The 18,158-nt window shown below is 33.8% G+C and overlaps 3 protein-coding genes across 4 annotated transcripts; 2 read left to right on the top strand and 1 right to left on the bottom strand.

The window, feature by feature from the left end:
- The first annotated feature begins 7,449 nt into the window (after positions 1–7,449).
- On the top strand, positions 7,450–8,241 carry LOC131621329 (histone H2A.1-like). Its single transcript, XM_058892373.1, has 2 exons — positions 7,450–7,724; positions 7,820–8,241. The coding sequence occupies exons 1-2, from the start codon at positions 7,542–7,544 to the stop codon at positions 8,060–8,062; spliced, it is 426 nt and encodes a 141-aa protein (XP_058748356.1). The 5' UTR covers positions 7,450–7,541; the 3' UTR covers positions 8,063–8,241.
- A 5,728-nt stretch (positions 8,242–13,969) lies between these two features.
- Positions 13,970–14,780, top strand: LOC131621330 (histone H2A.2). Its single transcript, XM_058892374.1, has 2 exons — positions 13,970–14,247; positions 14,344–14,780. Exons 1-2 carry the CDS (start codon positions 14,038–14,040, stop codon positions 14,581–14,583), a joined length of 450 nt encoding a protein of 149 aa, XP_058748357.1. The 5' UTR covers positions 13,970–14,037; the 3' UTR covers positions 14,584–14,780.
- A 1,870-nt stretch (positions 14,781–16,650) lies between these two features.
- LOC131621331 (organelle RRM domain-containing protein 6, chloroplastic-like) lies at positions 16,651–18,158 on the bottom strand. Of its 2 annotated transcripts, none has more exons than XM_058892376.1 (4): positions 18,017–18,158; positions 17,860–17,928; positions 17,680–17,786; positions 16,651–16,928 (listed from the first exon to the last, which is right to left on the bottom strand). In XM_058892376.1, exons 1-4 carry the CDS (start codon positions 18,051–18,053, stop codon positions 16,914–16,916), a joined length of 228 nt encoding a protein of 75 aa, XP_058748359.1. In that variant the 5' UTR covers positions 18,054–18,158; the 3' UTR covers positions 16,651–16,913. The 2 variants fall into 2 exon arrangements, with proteins under 2 accessions (XP_058748359.1, XP_058748358.1); XM_058892375.1 differs by having other exon boundaries at positions 16,651–16,932.

The raw sequence follows: 18,158 nt of genomic DNA on the forward strand, positions 1-18,158 counted from the left end.
AAGTCCACTACTAGTAGTATCAATTCAAAGCTAAACTCCTCGGTTTACAACTGCTCATTTAATCACTACCCAATGAACCTTCTACCTAGGTTCTCCCTAAATATGGAATATCTCCATTCCAATCCCCCTCAATCACAGCAGTGATTACACATACACAAATAACAATTACAGATAGAAGACACTATTCAAAAACACACCTTGATCTGCTTATAAGCTTCAATCAAGAGACACACACTCGTGCTTAAAAGCTTAGAGTGACATTTAAACAAACACAAACTATTCCAACACAATCATCAAGGACAATTGCTTGGATCACACACTACAGAACAACAGTTCTTCACAGTACAAAATCTTCTGTCTACGTTCCAAAATAGGATTGCAGTCCTTTTATATGTAGACTTGGGCCTTGGGCTTTTTAATAAACAAGTTAGGGTTAACCAAGTTAACCTAATTCACACGCCATTTGTCTGTTACACAATATGCTGTCAGCAGGATCTTCTGGACGAAATCTTCAACACTCAATAAAAGATTTCCTAAACAGATGATTGAGATAAATCAGGAAACACATTTAATAAACAATAACAGTTCCTGTTGTCACACACTGATGTCATGAGATCGATCATGACATTCACTACAAAACCTGTATTAACTTCACACATATGCAACCTGCATACTACCATATCAACCAGGTATGTTTTACCATTAATGCAACCAACATGAAAACACCTTCAATTTTTTCCCCTGCCCTTTGTCCTACTATGAATGCTGGTTTTTATATGTGAATTGAGGGGAGTTTTGGGGGAAAACGGGAGAGCATTTAAACTGTTTTTATACATTCTTCCATTGTTTTTTGTGACTTTATAAATAGAAGTTTGTGAATATATGGTTAAGGTGGAATATGAAAGGGTAGTGGAAGATTCAAAGTATTTTGCATGTTACGATGTAAATTCAAAAAATTGTGATGATAGAGGTTAATTTCATTGGTAAAAAAAATGTAGTATATAGAAAAAAATAATTAGGATTATTAATGACTAGGGAGATTGAAGATTGAAAGAATTTCCAATAAATTTGATGGGTTTCAAAGCTATTTTTAGAAAATGTGGTTGTCAATTGTAGATTTCAAAATGTTATTTATTGATTAGGGTGAATTTATGCTTTAATGTAATTATTAAAAGTTATGTAATTATTAAAGGTTAGTTAATTATATTTAGGGGACCCGTTTGGTGCGCAGAATATGATAGAGACATGATAGGATATCATGCAGGATAACAGATAGTATATATATACACACGCTTGTAAAATAACTATATTTTTTCTAAATTATTTTGTAAAATATTTTAAAATTAATAAATTCATAAAAAAAATAATATTTTTCAATAATAAAAAAACTCATTGATAATATTGAGTAAATAATTTCAAATTATATATATATATATATATATATATATATATATATATATATATATATATATATATATATATATATAAAACAACAACTATATTTTAAAAAAATTATTTTGTAAAATATTTTAAAATTTATAAATTGGTAAAAAAAATTATAATTAAAAAAATTCATTGACGCTATTGAGTAAATAATTTCAATTTTTCTTGAAAAAGATCATGAATTCTCGTATGTGTGTGTGTGTATATATATATATATATATATATATATATATATATATATATATATATATATATATATATATATATATATATATATATATATATATATATATATATATATATATATATATATATATATTTTATTAAATTAATTATTAGTATTTTTAAGTTAATATCAAATTAATTTTTATTTATATTTTATCATATTTAATTTTTAATTTTAAATTATATTTTATAGGGGTAAATTAGTAAATCATTTTCTTATCCTATCCTGCGGGATTCCAACCCAGCTCATATTCAGGATAACAATTTGAACTAGTGAGGCAGGATAAGATAAGTTTCAGGATTAACTTATGCTATCATGTTGTGTCAGCAAACACTGAATTGAGATAGGATATGATACATATATCTTATCCTGTTTTTTATCCAGCGCACCAAACAGGCTTTAAGATTCTCAAAATTGTTCTTGTTGTGAAAACCGATACCAATAACAAAGTATAATAGGGAATTAGAGAGGATAAGAAGAACACAAGAATTGGTTATAACTGCTATTCTTTCACTTTCTCTTAGAACAAGATTACAAGTTTACAAGAATAACAAATAACCTCTCTCACCCTAAATTAGGATTTGCAGCTTAGCAATGATGAGAGACTAGTATGCTATTTATAATAAAACCTAACATACTAACTAATGGGCTTTTTCAGCAAGGCCCATTACACAAGCCAACTTAATAAACAAGCTAACTTAACAAATTAGGGTTTAAACACTAAAACCTAATTTAACATGCTAACAACCCTAGCATCTTCGACATCTGCATGCTAGACCCATCTTCGACTACAGCATGCACACTTCGACACCAGCATGTGAACAATCCTTCGACTTCATGCTTAACTCTGTCGAACTGTCGAACTAAGAAGCTACCCTTCGACAATACTAGAGTTCGATCCAATATCTCACAAATCTCCACCTTGGACCTAACTCTACAACGTCAAGGAACAAACTAGCTTTCTTCACGCAGCTTTATCAACTGCATACAGTGGAAAAACTTGCAACTCGGCAATGTCTTGGTGATCATATCAGCAGCATTGTCTTCAGTCGAAACCTTAAGCACTTGGACTTCTCCACGCTCGATTACTCCTCTGACGAAATGCAGCCTCACATCAATGTGCTTAGTTCGCTCATGATAGGCTGAATTCTTTGACAGGTGTATTGCACTTTGACTATCACATTTAACAGTGATACCTCGACCTTGAAGTTTCAGCTCCTTCGCAAAACCTTCAAGCCACAATGCTTCTTTCACAACTTCAGTGAGAGCAATATATTCCGCTTCTGTGGTTGATAGAGCAACAACCTTCTGAAGAGTTGCTTTCCAACTAATTGCTGTGCCAAACATAGTGAAAACATATCCAGAAATAGACTTTCTAGAATCCATACAACCTGCATAATCAGAGTCGACATATCCTTCTATTGCTGCTTTACTATCTTCACCCAAGGCTCCACCATAAATTAAGACTCTGTTTAGAGATCCATTTATGTACCTTAGAATCCACTTCAATGCTTGCCAGTGAGCCTTTCCAGGATTCGCCATGTACATGCTTACAAGACTTACTGCGTATGCTATGTCGGGTCTAGTACAGACCATAGCATACATCAAAGAACCAACTATATTAGCATATGGGATGCTATTCATATAGGCTCTTTCGACATCAGTACTGGGACACTGATCAATACTCAGCTTGAATTGAGGGTTTGTTGGAGTCACAACTGGCTTCGAATTCGACATACCAAACTTTTCAAGAATCTTCCGTAGATATGCCTCTTGAGATAGACATAACTTCGACTTCTTTCTATCTCTTCGAATGTCAATTCCAAGAATCCTGGAAGCAGCTCCCAGATCCTTCATATCGAACTCCTTATTGAGTTCAGCCTTCACCCTCATCACATCTTCAACATTGTTGCTTGCTATGAGAATATCATCCACATAAAGCAACAAAATAACAAATGAATTACCAGGTCGAAATCTGAAGTAAACGCAGTGGTCGAACTGACTTCTAATGAAACTTATGCGTGCCATGAACTTGTCGAATCTCCTATTCCACTGTCGAGGAGATTGTTTCAGCCCATACAAAGATCTCTTTAACTTGCACACATAATCTTCCTTCCCCTTTTCGACATACCCTTCAGGTTGCCTCATCAGGATCGTTTCATCTAGATCACCATACAAGAACGCAGTCTTCACATCCATCTGTTCCAGTTCAAGATCGAACTGTGCCACCATGGCAAGCAACATTCGAATGGACCTATGCTTCACAACAGGAGAAAACACATCATTGAAGTCGACACCTTCTTTCTGAGTGAAACCCCTTGCAACTAACCTTGCCTTGTATCTTTTCGACGTCACGCCTTCAATTCCTTCCTTAACTTTGAAAATCCATTTACAGCTGACTAACCTTGCCCCAACAGGTTTCTTGATCAGTTCCCAAGTATGATTATCATGAAGAGATTTCATCTCATCATCCATGGCCTTCAGTCATTCAGTCTTATTTCGACTCCTCATAACTTCCTTATAGTCTCTAGGTTCTTCGTCTAGAACTTCACTTGCAGAGATTAAGGCATAAGCTATAAGATCTGCATATCCAAGTCTCTGAGGTGGCTTGATGACTCTTCTCGACCTATCTCTCGACAATAGGTAGTCATCGTCAGTTTCCTCAACTTCAGCATCTTCTGCTTCTTCTTCGACTTCATCTGGGATATGCAATTCAGCATCAACATGCTCCACCTCAACAGGAATCTCTACCTGTTCCAGCTATTCGTCAGATGTTTCTGTACTTCGACCAACATCATTAGTTTTCGTAAAAGCCATTTCAGCTTCATTGAAAACTACATCTCGACTGGTGATACACCTCTTGTGACCTGGCTCTAGGCACCATAGCCTATAAGCTTTGACTCCTTCAGGGTATCCCATGAACATGAATTTCAGAGCTCTAGGTTCGACCTTGTCTTGCCTAATATGAGCATAGGCTACGCAGCCAAATACTCTCAGTTTGTCGAGATCTGGTGGATGTCCCGACCAAACTTCTTCAGGTGTCTTCATATCTAACGCTGTCGAAGGACATCTGTTCATCAGATATGTTGCTGTCGAAACAACCTCAGCCCAGAACACCTTTGTTAATCCCGCACTAGTCAACATGCATCTGACTCTCTCCAAAATAGTTCGATTAAACCTTTCAGCCAAACCATTTTGCTGTGGAGTACCTGCAGTAGTTCTATGCCTTGCAATACCAGAGGCAGCACAAAAACTGTCGAATGCCTCATTGCAAAATTCAAGGCCATTGTCGGTTCTCAACCTCTTGACCTTTCTGCCAGTCTGATTTTCAACCAGAGTCTTCCAACTTTTGAAATTCTCAAAAGTTTCATCCTTAGTCTTCTGGATGAATACCCATAATTTTCTGGAATAATCATCTACTATGGATAGAAAATACCTTGCTCCTGAATGTGATGGACACCTTGCAGACCCCCAAAGATCAGCATGGATGTAATCAAGGGATCCATGTGTTCTTTGTATGCCTTTGTTGAACTTCACTCTGCAAGATTTTCCAAGTACACAGGGTTCACAAAACTTCAGCTTTTCGACTTTGTCTCCACCAAGCAGATTTTGTTTCCCTAATTCGACCAGACCCCTTTCACTGACATGGCCCAATCTCATGTGCCAGATTTCTGTTTTCGACAAAGGTTTCGTGGATGCAACATTTGTCGAACCACTTACAACTTCAGCCTCAAGGGTATACAAGCCTTGTTTCTTCACGCCTCTCAAGACTTCATTCGAACCCTTCATGACTCTTAGGATACTTTTCTCTCCTTGGAAAACATATCCTTTCTTGTCGAATTCACCAAGAGAAAGCAGATTTCTCTTCAAATCAGGAACATACCTGACTTCAGTCAACAACCTTATTGACTCGTCATGGAGCTTGAATCTCACAGATCCAACACCTGCAATCTTGCAAGCCTTGTTGTTTCCCAGCAATACTGATCCACCATCTTGATCACATAATTCCTCGAACAAGTCTTTGTTTGGAGTCATGTGCCAAGTGCAACCTGAATCCATAATCCACTCCTTCTTAAAGTCACTGCTTGAAACCACAAGAACATCAGATGATTCGAAATCATCTTGAACAATGGCAGCGTTGCCATTATCCTTACCTCCATGATATTTCAAGCGTTCAGGGCACACCTTTCTTGTGTGACCCTCCTTCTTATAATGGTAGCATCGAATGCCAGATGCTTCGCCACTGTAAGTCTTCAACTGGCTTTTGCCTTTCTTCTTGTCGAACTTACCATCCTTTCGTAAGAGTTTTCCTTTAACGGCCAAACCTTCGCCAACAGTCGAAGGTTTATGCTCCTTTCGTTCATTCAAGTCCTTAGAGTACAAGGCTGATTGAACTTCTTCAAACGTCAGGGACTCCCTTCCATACAAGAGAGTTTCTTTGAAGTGAGCATGTGATCGAGGCAAAGAACACAATAGTAACAGCGCTTGATCTTCATCATCGATCTTCACATCAATATTTTCAAGATCAAGAATCAGCTTGTTGAACATATCCAACTGCTCAGCCAATACTTTGTCTTCAATCATCTTGAATGAATACAAAGCTTGCTTCAGGTAGAGTCGATTTACCAGCAATTTGGTCATATACAAACTTTCAAGTTTCACCCATAACCCTGATGCCGTCGTCTCCTTTGATACCTGCCGGAGAACCTTATCACCAAGGCTCAACAAAATTGCGCTGTGTGCTTTCTCGATCATATTCGTCTTCTCCGCTGCCGTCAATTCTGCATTCATGGCTGCCTCTCCCTTCAACGCTTCCAAACAACCCTGCTGAACCAGTAGAGCTTTCATCTTCAAGCGCCACAGACCGAAATCATTCACTCCGGTGAACTTTTCAATCTCATACTTTGTTGAAGGCATCTTCTCCACGCTCACCGCACCAATTTGTTGTGAAAACCGATACCAATAACAAAGTATAATAGGGAATTAGAGAGGATAAGAAGAACACAAGAATTGGTTATAACTGCTATTCTTTCACTTTCTTTAGAACAAGATTACAAGTTTACAAGAATAACAAATAACCTCTCTCACCCTAAATTAGGATTTGCAGCTTAGCAATGATGAGAGACTAGTATGCTATTTATAATAAAACCTAACATACTAACTAATGAGCTTTTTCAGCAAGGCCCATTACACAAGCCAACTTAATAAACAAGCTAACTTAACAAATTAGGGTTTAAACACTAAAACCTAATTTAACATGCTAACAACCCTAGCATCTTCGACATCTGCATGCTAGACCCATCTTCGACTACAGCATGCACACTTCGACACCAGCATGTGAACAATCCTTCGACTTCATGCTTAACTCTGTCGAACTGTCGAACTAAGAAACTACCCTTCGACAATACTAGAGTTCGATCCAATATCTCACAGTTCTCAAAATAGTTCTAATTAGGATAATTAAGTAAATTTTTATGCAATGTGTTTTGTTATATTAAATTATATCAAAAGTATACTAAAATCAAAGTGATATATATGTATTTACGGATTTAATTAAAAAATTGCTAGAACCCGCCAAAACAAACTTACAAATAACTAAATTCAAAAAATGAAAGTATACCCCACCTAATTACCTTTTATTGGTCTGTTTTAGAAGTAACGGATTGCCACGTAAGTAGCAGTGAGCCATCGATAAGTTCTGATCCAACGGCGTATCTGTTTTCGGTGCAAGATTCGTAATAATGACCACAATGGTATAAAAACTTGCCAACGCTTTCTCGATTAGCATCTCACCATCTTCATCACTCTTCAATTCTCACCTTTTCTTACACACAGGGAATTCTCTTCAAGAATCTAGTCTTCGAAGTGCAAAATGGCCGGAGGAAGGAAAGGAGGAGGACCAAGGAAGAAGTCTGTCACCAGATCCGTCAGAGCTGGACTTCAATTTCCAGTCGGAAGAATCGGTCGATTCTTGAAGAAAGGTAGATATGCTCAGCGTGTTGGTACCGGTGCTCCTGTTTACTTAGCTGCTGTTCTTGAATATCTTGCTGCTGAGGTAAATTTCAATTTCCACCTGTTTTTATTTGAACTGCTATTAATTAGGGATTTTGAATTTGAGATTCTAATTTTTGAAATTTGGTTATTGTTCAGGTTCTTGAGTTGGCTGGAAATGCAGCACGTGACAACAAGAAGAATAGGATCAGTCCAAGACATTTGTTGCTGGCTATTAGGAACGATGAAGAGCTTGGAAAATTGCTAGCTGGTGTTACCATTGCTCATGGTGGTGTTCTACCTAACATCAACCCTGTGCTTTTGCCAAAGAGGAATGAAAATGCTGCTGCTAGTACTCCCAAGTCTCTATCAAAGGCTAAGAAATCCCCAAAGAAGGCTTAGATAGAAAGGTTTTAGATGCTAGGCTTTGTTTATTCCTTTTCGTTTTATGTTGATATCTAAGTTTAGCTTTTATTGTAGCCGAAATATTCGATGTATATCTATCGGTGTAATTCAAATTTCTCTGTATCTCACGGTGAGTTTGATTAATAAATTAAAACAACCCTTTGGTTTTATGTTAATGCTCCACTCCCACTTCACACGTTTGTAAGTGTTAATAAGCCAGTTCATGGTGTAAGGTAACATGTACAAACTCTAGCGTTTCAGAATTAATGTGTTTATTAAAAGATTCCATTCATACACCTTGACAAAAATGATTTCAAACAAAGATGTATTAAACTTCCCTTATGTCAATACCTCCACCGTTAGCTTATTATAACTCCCCGTTAGCTTATTATAACGCCTTGAAATAGTCTAAATTGCAAAAACTAAATGTAGGATACTTATTTCTCTTTCATATTAGAAAACAAAATAATATAGTCAATAATCAATTGCCTCCAAACTCTACCAAATATGTTTATCCTTTTAATTTTCCCCAAATCAATAAATCAATTTTCTTCCAATAAATATAAAAACTCTAGTTCAGAACCATTACTAGTCTAGCCTCAACAATCCAAAAAAACTCTAAAATGCAGAAATTTGTTATCTTGCAGCAACAATCCATAAAAAATTGAAAAAAAAAACTTGTGTTCTTCTCGAAACTTGTTCTTCCCCAATTTTGCTTTTGTTGCAGATTTCTTAGTTCCCCCCTTTTAGTATGATTTTGGGTCATGATTTTAGTGTTGTCGCATGTTTGTTTTCCGCTGCATCCTGTTGGATTTCTGGTAGGTTGTTTTTATTATCCTCTAAAAATTGTTTGAGCGTTTCCTAAAATTTTACAAATCTTATCAACTCTTTCTGTGAAACTGTTTTTCTTAGAAAATGAAGCTTTCTTAATCATTTTCATTCATTCATACAAATCCATTTTTATTGTATAGTTTATGAGTTCCACATGACAAATCAACAAAAAAGGTAAATTTGGATTCCATAGGAGAATTCAACAAAAATGATGAATTTGATTTTTAGTAACAATAACCCAATCTTTCCACTAACAACAACCCATAAAGAGTTGAAAAAAAGAGAATGAGACTATGGAGTAGATTATTCTGAGACATTTGTGCCAGTTGAAAAAATGAATACAGTTAGGACGATATTATCTTTAACAGTTAATTGTAATTGGAACTTAAATCTATTTGATATGAAGAAAACATTCCTTTATGGTGAACATGAAAAAGAAATCTACATGGATGTACCTCCTAGATTCCACAAACGTACTACCATTAACACCGTGTGCAAGTTTAAAAAAATCTTTATATGGGTTAAAGCAATTGCCACGAACATGGTTTGAAAGATTCACTAAAGTAATGATAATTTTGGGCTTCAAATAAAGTCAATGAGATCAATCCTTATTTATCAGACATTTTGAAACAGGGGGAGTAACTATGTTATTGGTATGTATGGATGATATTATAGTCACATGTAATGGTGAGGAAGGACAAGAATTATTGGATATAAACTTAGCCAAGGAATTTGAGATTAAATCCTTGGGAAAATTGAAATACTTTATGGGAATTGAAGTTGCTCACTCTAAGAAAGGAATTTTCATATCTCAACAGAAATACATTACTGATCTTCGACAGGAAACTGACAAGACAACATTCAAGCCTGTAAATACACTAGTTGATCCAAGTGTAAAGCTGGGAAATGTATAAGAAGATATTGCAGTTGATAAGGAAATGTATCCGATATCAGTTGGAAAACTTATATACCTCTCACATACTAAACCTGTTGTTACTTCTTGTTAGCTTAGTCAGCCAATTCATGCACCGACCAAAGGAGATTCACTTATAAGCTGCACTCTGAATTATACAATATTTGAGAGGAATGCTTGGTAGAGGAATTTTGTTTGAAAGAAACGAGAGTATAGGTCTTGAACCATATACTGATGTCGACTATGTAGGGTCAATTGTGGATAGGAGATTAACTATAGGTTATTGCATTTTCCAAGGTGGAAATCTTGTGACATTGAAAAGTAAAAAACAAAATATAGTATCAAGATCTAGTGCTGAAGTAGAGTTCATGGAAATGGCACAAGGGATATGTGAACTAATATGGCTGAAATCAATCTTAGAAGATATAAGGATAAAGTGTGATGAATCGATGATACTTTAATGTGATATAAGTCTGTTATAAGCATAACTCATAACTCAGTGCAACATGACAAAACCAAACATATTAAGGTTGATAGACACTTCATTAAAGATAAATTAGACAGTGGCTTTATTTGCACTCCTTATGTGTAGAGGTGTCAATTTAAAGGGCTAGGGCCTAATATTTAAGGCCCTAAAAATATAAAGCGCCTAAATATCTAAATGTAAATGAGCCCCAAATTGAATAGGGCCTTAAAATAAAGGCCCCTAAATTTGAAGTAAGGCCTCAAGGCCCAACCTTTTTCACAAAATATTTTTCACCAAAAATTAATTTTTTAATTTTTCATTCAAAAATATTTTTTTATTTTTAATAAATAAAATTTTTTTTATTTTTTTTAAAACCGATTTTTTTTTTATTTTCACAAAATTTAAATTTTCTATATTTTCGAAAAAAAATCGTTTTTTTACCGGAAAATCGACTTGTATTTTCGTAAAAAAATTGGGATTTTGCCGAAAAAGTCAACTTTTGTATTTTTGACGAAAAATCGATTTCTCTTCAGAAAAAGCCGATTTTTTATTTTTGTTAAAAAAAAATGGTTTTTTCGGAAAAATCGATTTTTTAAATTTTCGAAAAAAAATATTTTTTTGTCGGAAAATCGACTTCTTGTATTTTCGACAAAAATTGATTTTTTCCGAAAAAGTTGACTTTTTATATTTCTGACAAAAAATTGATTTTTTTTCGAAAAAGTCGACTTTTTATATTCTCGATAAAAATTCAGTTTTTTTGAAAAAAAAACAACTTTTTATATTTTCGTAAAAAAATCGGGATTTTTCCGAAAAAGTCAACTTTTGTATTTTTGACGAAAAAATCGATTTCTGTTCACAAAAAGTAGATTTTTTATATTTTCAAAAAATCGATTTCGGAAAAATCGATTTTTTAAATTTTCAGAAAAAAATATTTTTTTGTCGGGAAATCGACTTCTTGTATTTTCGACAAAAATTGATTTTTTCCGAAAAAGTCGACTTCTTGTATTTTCGACAAAAATTGATTTTTTCCGAAAAAGTCGACTTTTTATATTTTCGATTAAAAAATTGTTTTTTTCCAGAAAAGTCGAGTTTTTACAGTTTCGAAAAAAATTAATTTTTCCGGAAATGTCGACTATTTTCTTTTTTGAAAAAAATTTATTTTTCGAATAAAAAATCTTTTTTCGAAAAAAACATCTTTTTGTATTTCGAAAAAAATCGATTTTTTTTTCCAGAAAAAGTCGACTTTTTTATTTTTGAAAATAAAAAGGTTATTTTTTTCGAAAAAATCAATTTTTATGTTTTCGAAAAAAAATCCATTTTTTCCCCCAAAAATATCTATTTCAGACTATTTAGTTTCAAACAAATTATAATTTGGGGCCCTTACTTAGGCCCCATAAAAAGTAAAAATATAAGGGGGCTTTGAAATATAGGGCCAAAGAATAATTTATATTATAAAGGGCCTAAAATAGAAGGGCCTTATAGGGGCCTATTTGTTAGGGCTTTACAATTTTGGGCTTTTTTGACCCCTCTACTTATGTGTCTTCACAAGGCAACCTTTCAGATCTTTTTACAAAAGGGCTAACAAAAGCCTTAAATGAGATTTTCTCTTTCTCATATTTGTTCTTATCCTTGCATTTTGAAATGCATTCACTTACTTTAAGCCTTTTTAACTTATGCTCATGTTCACTAAGCATTATGAAGAGTGTTGACATGTTGAGTAACTTAAGATCACACAATTATTTGATAGTAGTTACTTTACGCTGTCATTCCCTGCATCATATTAGAACAATCCTGATATGATGTAGTTTTCCTTAAATTCTTAATTTGTAGATTATATGCGAATATCTCATGTACATTAAGGTTACAAATTCTCCAAACTCCACACACAAAAGTTGGTATTCTTTTATTAATGTGTTAGTTTTATATTGCTCGACGTTTACAGTTCTATTTTGGAGAACTTGAAAATAAGGTGCATGTATATGCAATCCTCCAAATATGCATAATTTTCAACAGTGAAAATAAGAGCTATGTTAGATGCTCCTTTCAAATCAATTTATTGATCTATGTGCTTGTAGGTATGAAGCTTAAACAAACTTTGTTGAAACAATGTTTTTGATATTGTTGACTGCCTTGTTGTTTTGATGATAACGTCACATATGCTTGTTGAAGTCAGTGGTGCAACTTTTCAACTCACTGATGACGGTGTCCGATCTTAAAGATATCCCAAGCCTCATCAAGTAAAATACTAGAATTCCAGTGCAATGCTTATATGATTGATGTATAAGGAACTTCTAACTTTAGAGTTATGAAAGAGATAAAGTATGAAAGCTCGTCTGAACGTGTCTGTCTGAGTGCTATATTTTTAGAAGAGTAACTCCTAAGCTACTAAAACAACTCTCTCTCTCTCTCTCTCTCTCTCTCTCTCTCTCTCTCTCACACACACACACACACACTAAAACCTTTAAGATGTCTCTCTTGGTTTTATAAAATCACATAACATTATTTTAAAGTCCTAACTAGTGGATTAAGGGACTGTCTGATCAGGTAGAAGCATTTTTACAAAGGATATTAAATTAGTCATAATACTATATTCAATTATTTTCACTTTGTAACGCTTATAAGTGATTGGTGCGAACTCAATGATTAACAAGAATTAGAAAGCAAAATCTTCAATTTGTGGTTTTAATAATCAATTATTCACATGTAATAATTATGTTAATCGATCATCTCATTTGAATGACCAAAGAATTGTTTTCTTTTTGAGACAACATTTCTCCTATATAAATGAGGCTTCTTCTCATTTAAAATCATACAAGAATTTAAATTTTTCTTATTTCTTTCTATTTTATTATTCTCCTTCTCTCATGATATTTTTCTTTTAGAGAATGTTTGTCTTAGTGCCTTATAAATGAAATAACAAAATATATCAATATCGTTTGCATCAGTTATAATAATGACATAAAATATATAAATCTTTCTTATTATTTATTCACTTTACTGAATATTGGTCTTAAGGTCTGTTTGGTAAGACCCTAAAAAGAGTTTTTAACTTTTCAGTTTTTTATTAATGAAAAAACTCTGTTTGGTAACTCTCTTTTAGCTTTTTGCTTGTAGTTTTTTTACTAGCTTTTAGCTTTTCTTTCATAAATTATTTGAAGTAGCTTTTGAGCTTGTAGATTTTAGCTTGTGATTTTTTCTTCGATTTATATCCTTATTATTTTAACAAAATATATGATTACCTTTATTAATTAAAATGTTCTTTTAAGTCATTTTGCATCTATCAGCTAAAGAATCAGCTAATTTATCAAACACTCATGTTAGCTTATCATCTATCAATCATCAACTATAAACTATCATTTATCAGCTATCAACTACCAACTATTTTTATCGAACACATCGTTAACTCTTAAATGTAGTACGTTGATTATGGATTATAGATTTATTGAGATAGTGAGTAGTAACTTTCCTTGTTTTAAAATGGAAAAGTGCAACTGCAAAGTGGTGTGTTGTGGAATAAAGGCGTTCATTGGTATATTTAAAAACACGCGGATCGCCACGCAGATGATTCTGAGTCATGGATAATTTCCAATCGAACGGTCACTATTTCAATCTCTGCAAGTTCCCACGGGGATCGCCACGGTGTCGAAAACACTACTATAGTATATATCCTGCCAACAAATCTTCAAATCTCAAATCTTCACAACTCATCAACATTCAATTTTAACAAAGCACCGAAACCACAGCAAGAATCTAGGGTTCGAAATGGACGCAAGCACAAAGGCAAAGAAGGGAGCCGGAGGAAGGAAAGGAGGAGGACCAAGGAAGAAGTCCGTCACCAGATCTGTTAGAGCTGGACTTCAATTCCCAGTCGGAAGAATCGGTCGATTTTTGAAGAAAGGTAGATATGCTCAGCGTGTTGGTACTGGTGCTCCCGTTTACTTAGCTGCTGTTCTAGAATATCTTGCTGCTGAGGTAAATTTCAATTATTTTCTTGTTATCACTCTTAATTGATTTTAATCAAGCTTATTGAGTTTGAAACCCTAAATTTGAAATTTGTTAATTGTTCAGGTTCTTGAGTTGGCTGGTAATGCAGCACGTGACAACAAGAAGAACAGAATTAGTCCAAGACATTTGTTGTTGGCTGTGAGGAATGATGAAGAGCTTGGAAAATTGCTAGCTGGTGTTACTATTGCTCATGGTGGTGTTCTACCGAACATCAACCCTGTGCTTTTGCCAAAGAGGACTGAAAGTGCTTCTACTGCTACCAAGTCTCCTTCCAAAGCCAGGAAATCTCCTAAGAAGGCTTAGATTAGGATCATGAATTGTGTGTATAACTGAGTTCTAGGTCTTTTCTTATGTAACAGAATGATTTATTGCTTTTTAAAATATGTAATTTGATTTCACTGTGGATGATTAAGTATTATTATGAACAATTCGGTTGAAACGACTTGCTTCAACCGTTTTGTATTTCCGCATATATTTTATTTATCAGTTATTTCTTACTATTCAGTTGTTTCTTACTATGTTTCCGTTTAGTTTGAGTTGAATTATAGCATGACGGTTGATATTTTTAATCTATATAGTATAATTCCCAAATTCAGATAAGCAAAGAAAACTTTAAAGCTAGAGGGATATCCATCAAAATTCATGGTGTCAAAACCACCTTTGAAATTGATAAACACTTGCATATTAATTTGTGCTACTAACCAAAGAAAAGTTTGGTTTTATCTCGAAGGCTCACAATTTTGTTTATCCTTCTACGATTAATGGTTTTTAAGTGATAATACCTAGGGCTAGGGTTTCTATCTACAATATTGAGCGCCATTTTGATTGAGAACGTTGAAACCAAAGTATTTCATCATCTTTAAGAACTTTAGTCAGTCACATGCGTTTTCCGCCACTTTGAATCTTCTTCTGAATGCTTCTTTAAGAACTTTAGTCAGTCATGTTTGTTTACAGCATTTTAAATCTTCTTCTGAATGCCCCTGGATTTGTTGATGCAACTCTCTCTTCTTCTTTATAACGTTCTCAAATGTATTATGTTTCTAATCAGAGTTTTTCTTTGAGATCACCCAAATTTAAGGAAAAATCTCAGACCTCATTCTAGTTCGTAAACATAAAGTTATGGAAACTAGGATCATTAAACCATGCAGCTTTGTCAATAAATTTTATAAGTTGTCGTCAAGATAAGTCTAAACCTTCCTTACTCGATTTAAAAAATAAATCAGAAATACTAATTGATAATTTTTTAAATAAAATTGTATACGAAGCAGTTGTTTGTCTTGATTTGCATTGTTACTGTTATTGTATTGTGCATTATACTGTGATTATAGTTTGTGATGGGATAATGCCAAACTTGTTAGACTTATTGGATTCGACCAACTGATCTTAAAGTGCAGCATGTTGGCTTTAACTTCTTGGATATTAAGATTGTCAAATTTTCATGGATCTTTTGTGATTGAACATATGCATTAACATACTCATATTTGTCCGACAGACCATTAAGAACCACTTAGATGTGTTAGTGATCATCATCAATTGAGAAGCTAATAGCAGCTGTTTTTTTTGTTTTTGTTTTTTTTCTTTCGTGAAGTTGATTGAATTTGGCTGAAAAAGAGAGATGGGTATTGTGGCTGTGAAGCCATTGTTGAAGCAATGGAAGAATATGGACTCTTTATGGCTTGCAATACCATGCTAAATTTTGTGAACATGATGAGAGAAAACTCAGTAGCTGAATATTCACGAATAATTTCATTGATTGAATTGCAAATTTACAATTGAGAGAAGGTTTAGTTAGTTAATGTTCCTGTTTCCGCAAATAAATCTAACTATTATGATCAAGTTATTATTATTAACTTTTATTTGGTCCTTAATCTCCTTTACATAAGTTATAACAATACATAATGTGAATATGTCAACAAAGATATGCGTACATGTATTATGTATTGCTAGATGTAGTTACATAGATCTATATGGGATGGGCATAAAGAAAGTTTGTGTCCACACATATGAATTTGTATATGGATATGTTTCGAATTCAGTAGCTCATAACCTTTCAAGGCAGTCTATGAATGTAAACTATGAAATTTGGATAGATTATAGCCCAAATAAGCTCACAATCTTTCTTGAATGTAATTGTTTACCTTAAGAAAGAGTTGCTTCATTTGCGGTTGAAATATGAATCAATGATTTTAACAACTTTGATCACTAAAGATCATTGATCATATTATGCAGCCCAAAATGCTTCAATCTGTTTGTCAATATCATATTATGAAATTTTCTCATGCAGAAACAGTCGGTTAATTCCGGAGTTAACAATCACACCATCTTACACCACAACAAGTCCACAAAAGTAAAACAATAAAACTCTACATCTTCAACTTTCTAAACAAACTGCAGTAAATTTTTGCAAATCTCTTGCATCGATATTTCCAAAATGTATACTCTTATTTGTACAATATAATGTCCCAAGTTAAATGATTGAAGAATAAAACAGAGGAGCTTTAAGCAAGAACACAAAGCTATACACTTTGATCAAGTGAGATTTGATATCTAAAAATGATCAGAAATACACTAGATTTGAGAGTGGAAAGAAGTCACGTATCAAGAATCCTTCAATTTTGCAGGTTCAACAAAAATTAGCCTTCCATCAACTATCTGCAGCATGTAGGTATCATTACTCCATTGAATGTATCTATAAATCAATTCCAAAAAACAACAACATATGGAAGGTGTAGAATATATTTGTCAGACTCTCTACTAAGTCTAAGAAAAATGGATTTGATGCAGCCATCACTGCAATTAATGATCTCGACCGTTGACGAAGATCAGTTGAAACTATAAGTTATCAATACGCCAAATGTATGACAATAATAGCCATTTGATCTCTATCCAATAGATTAGATATGATGATTGCAATGACTACATGAAAGCATGTTTTCATTGACCAATAACAGAAAGCTTGTTCGTCATCAAACAGATGATTAGAGAACAAAAAAAGAAGAGAAAGCTAAGCTAGAAAACAAACTAAAGCTTTAAGTCTCTATTTGGATAAACAACTTAATTAGACACTTAAAACAAAAGCGTTTTCGTATAAGTGTTTATATATAAACCATTTCTACAACAAAATAAAATTTCTGCTTAAGTTATAAGCTATTTTCATAAACTATTAATGATAGTTTCTGGAAATAAGTTGAAAAGAACTTAAGAACATATCATGAACTATTTTCAAATTTTCTTCTAAAGAGTCTCATAAGTGCTTATGCCCAATAAAAAACAAGCCAATCCAAAAAGTTCCCAAATCTTTAATCACTCAGGCATTTTAACAAACACATTCACTGCATAAAATTCTTATTCTGAAAAACATTACAAACCAATATACAGATATAGGAAATAGACAATTACCCTTCCATTTAACGCTTTCATGGCCTTTTCTGCTTCAATTTCAGAGTCATAGGACACAAAACCAAAGCCTTTAGGTCTTTTGGTTTTTGGGTCTACCACAAGTGAAGCTGCAAAAGCATAATATCAGAATTCAGAACCAACGGGGTGAGAAGAGAAAGAAGAGGTACAGTGTACACACACCTTCTTTAAGTGCTCCGAATGGTGAGAACAATTTCACGAACTGGTCGTTTGTAGTGTAAAATGATAGTCCTGGAAAATGAAACGAAGCAATGTTGAAAACATTGAGGAATTAAAGTATTGAACACAAATGAATGAGTGAAAGAGAAGAAAATCTAACTGCTGACAAATAGCTTTGTTCCGATTCTTTGAGACATGGTTGTTTTGTTCCAGAATCTGGTGCAGCTTGATTGTTTGAAAGACAAGTACTAGGGTTAGCCGTTGGGAGTTAAGGCTAGTTCATTTGTGAAGGCATTTTGTAT

The sequence above is a fragment of the Vicia villosa genome, unplaced genomic scaffold (genome assembly GCF_029867415.1).
Source record: "Vicia villosa cultivar HV-30 ecotype Madison, WI unplaced genomic scaffold, Vvil1.0 ctg.000004F_1_1_1, whole genome shotgun sequence".
Taxonomy (NCBI): domain Eukaryota; kingdom Viridiplantae; phylum Streptophyta; class Magnoliopsida; order Fabales; family Fabaceae; genus Vicia; species Vicia villosa.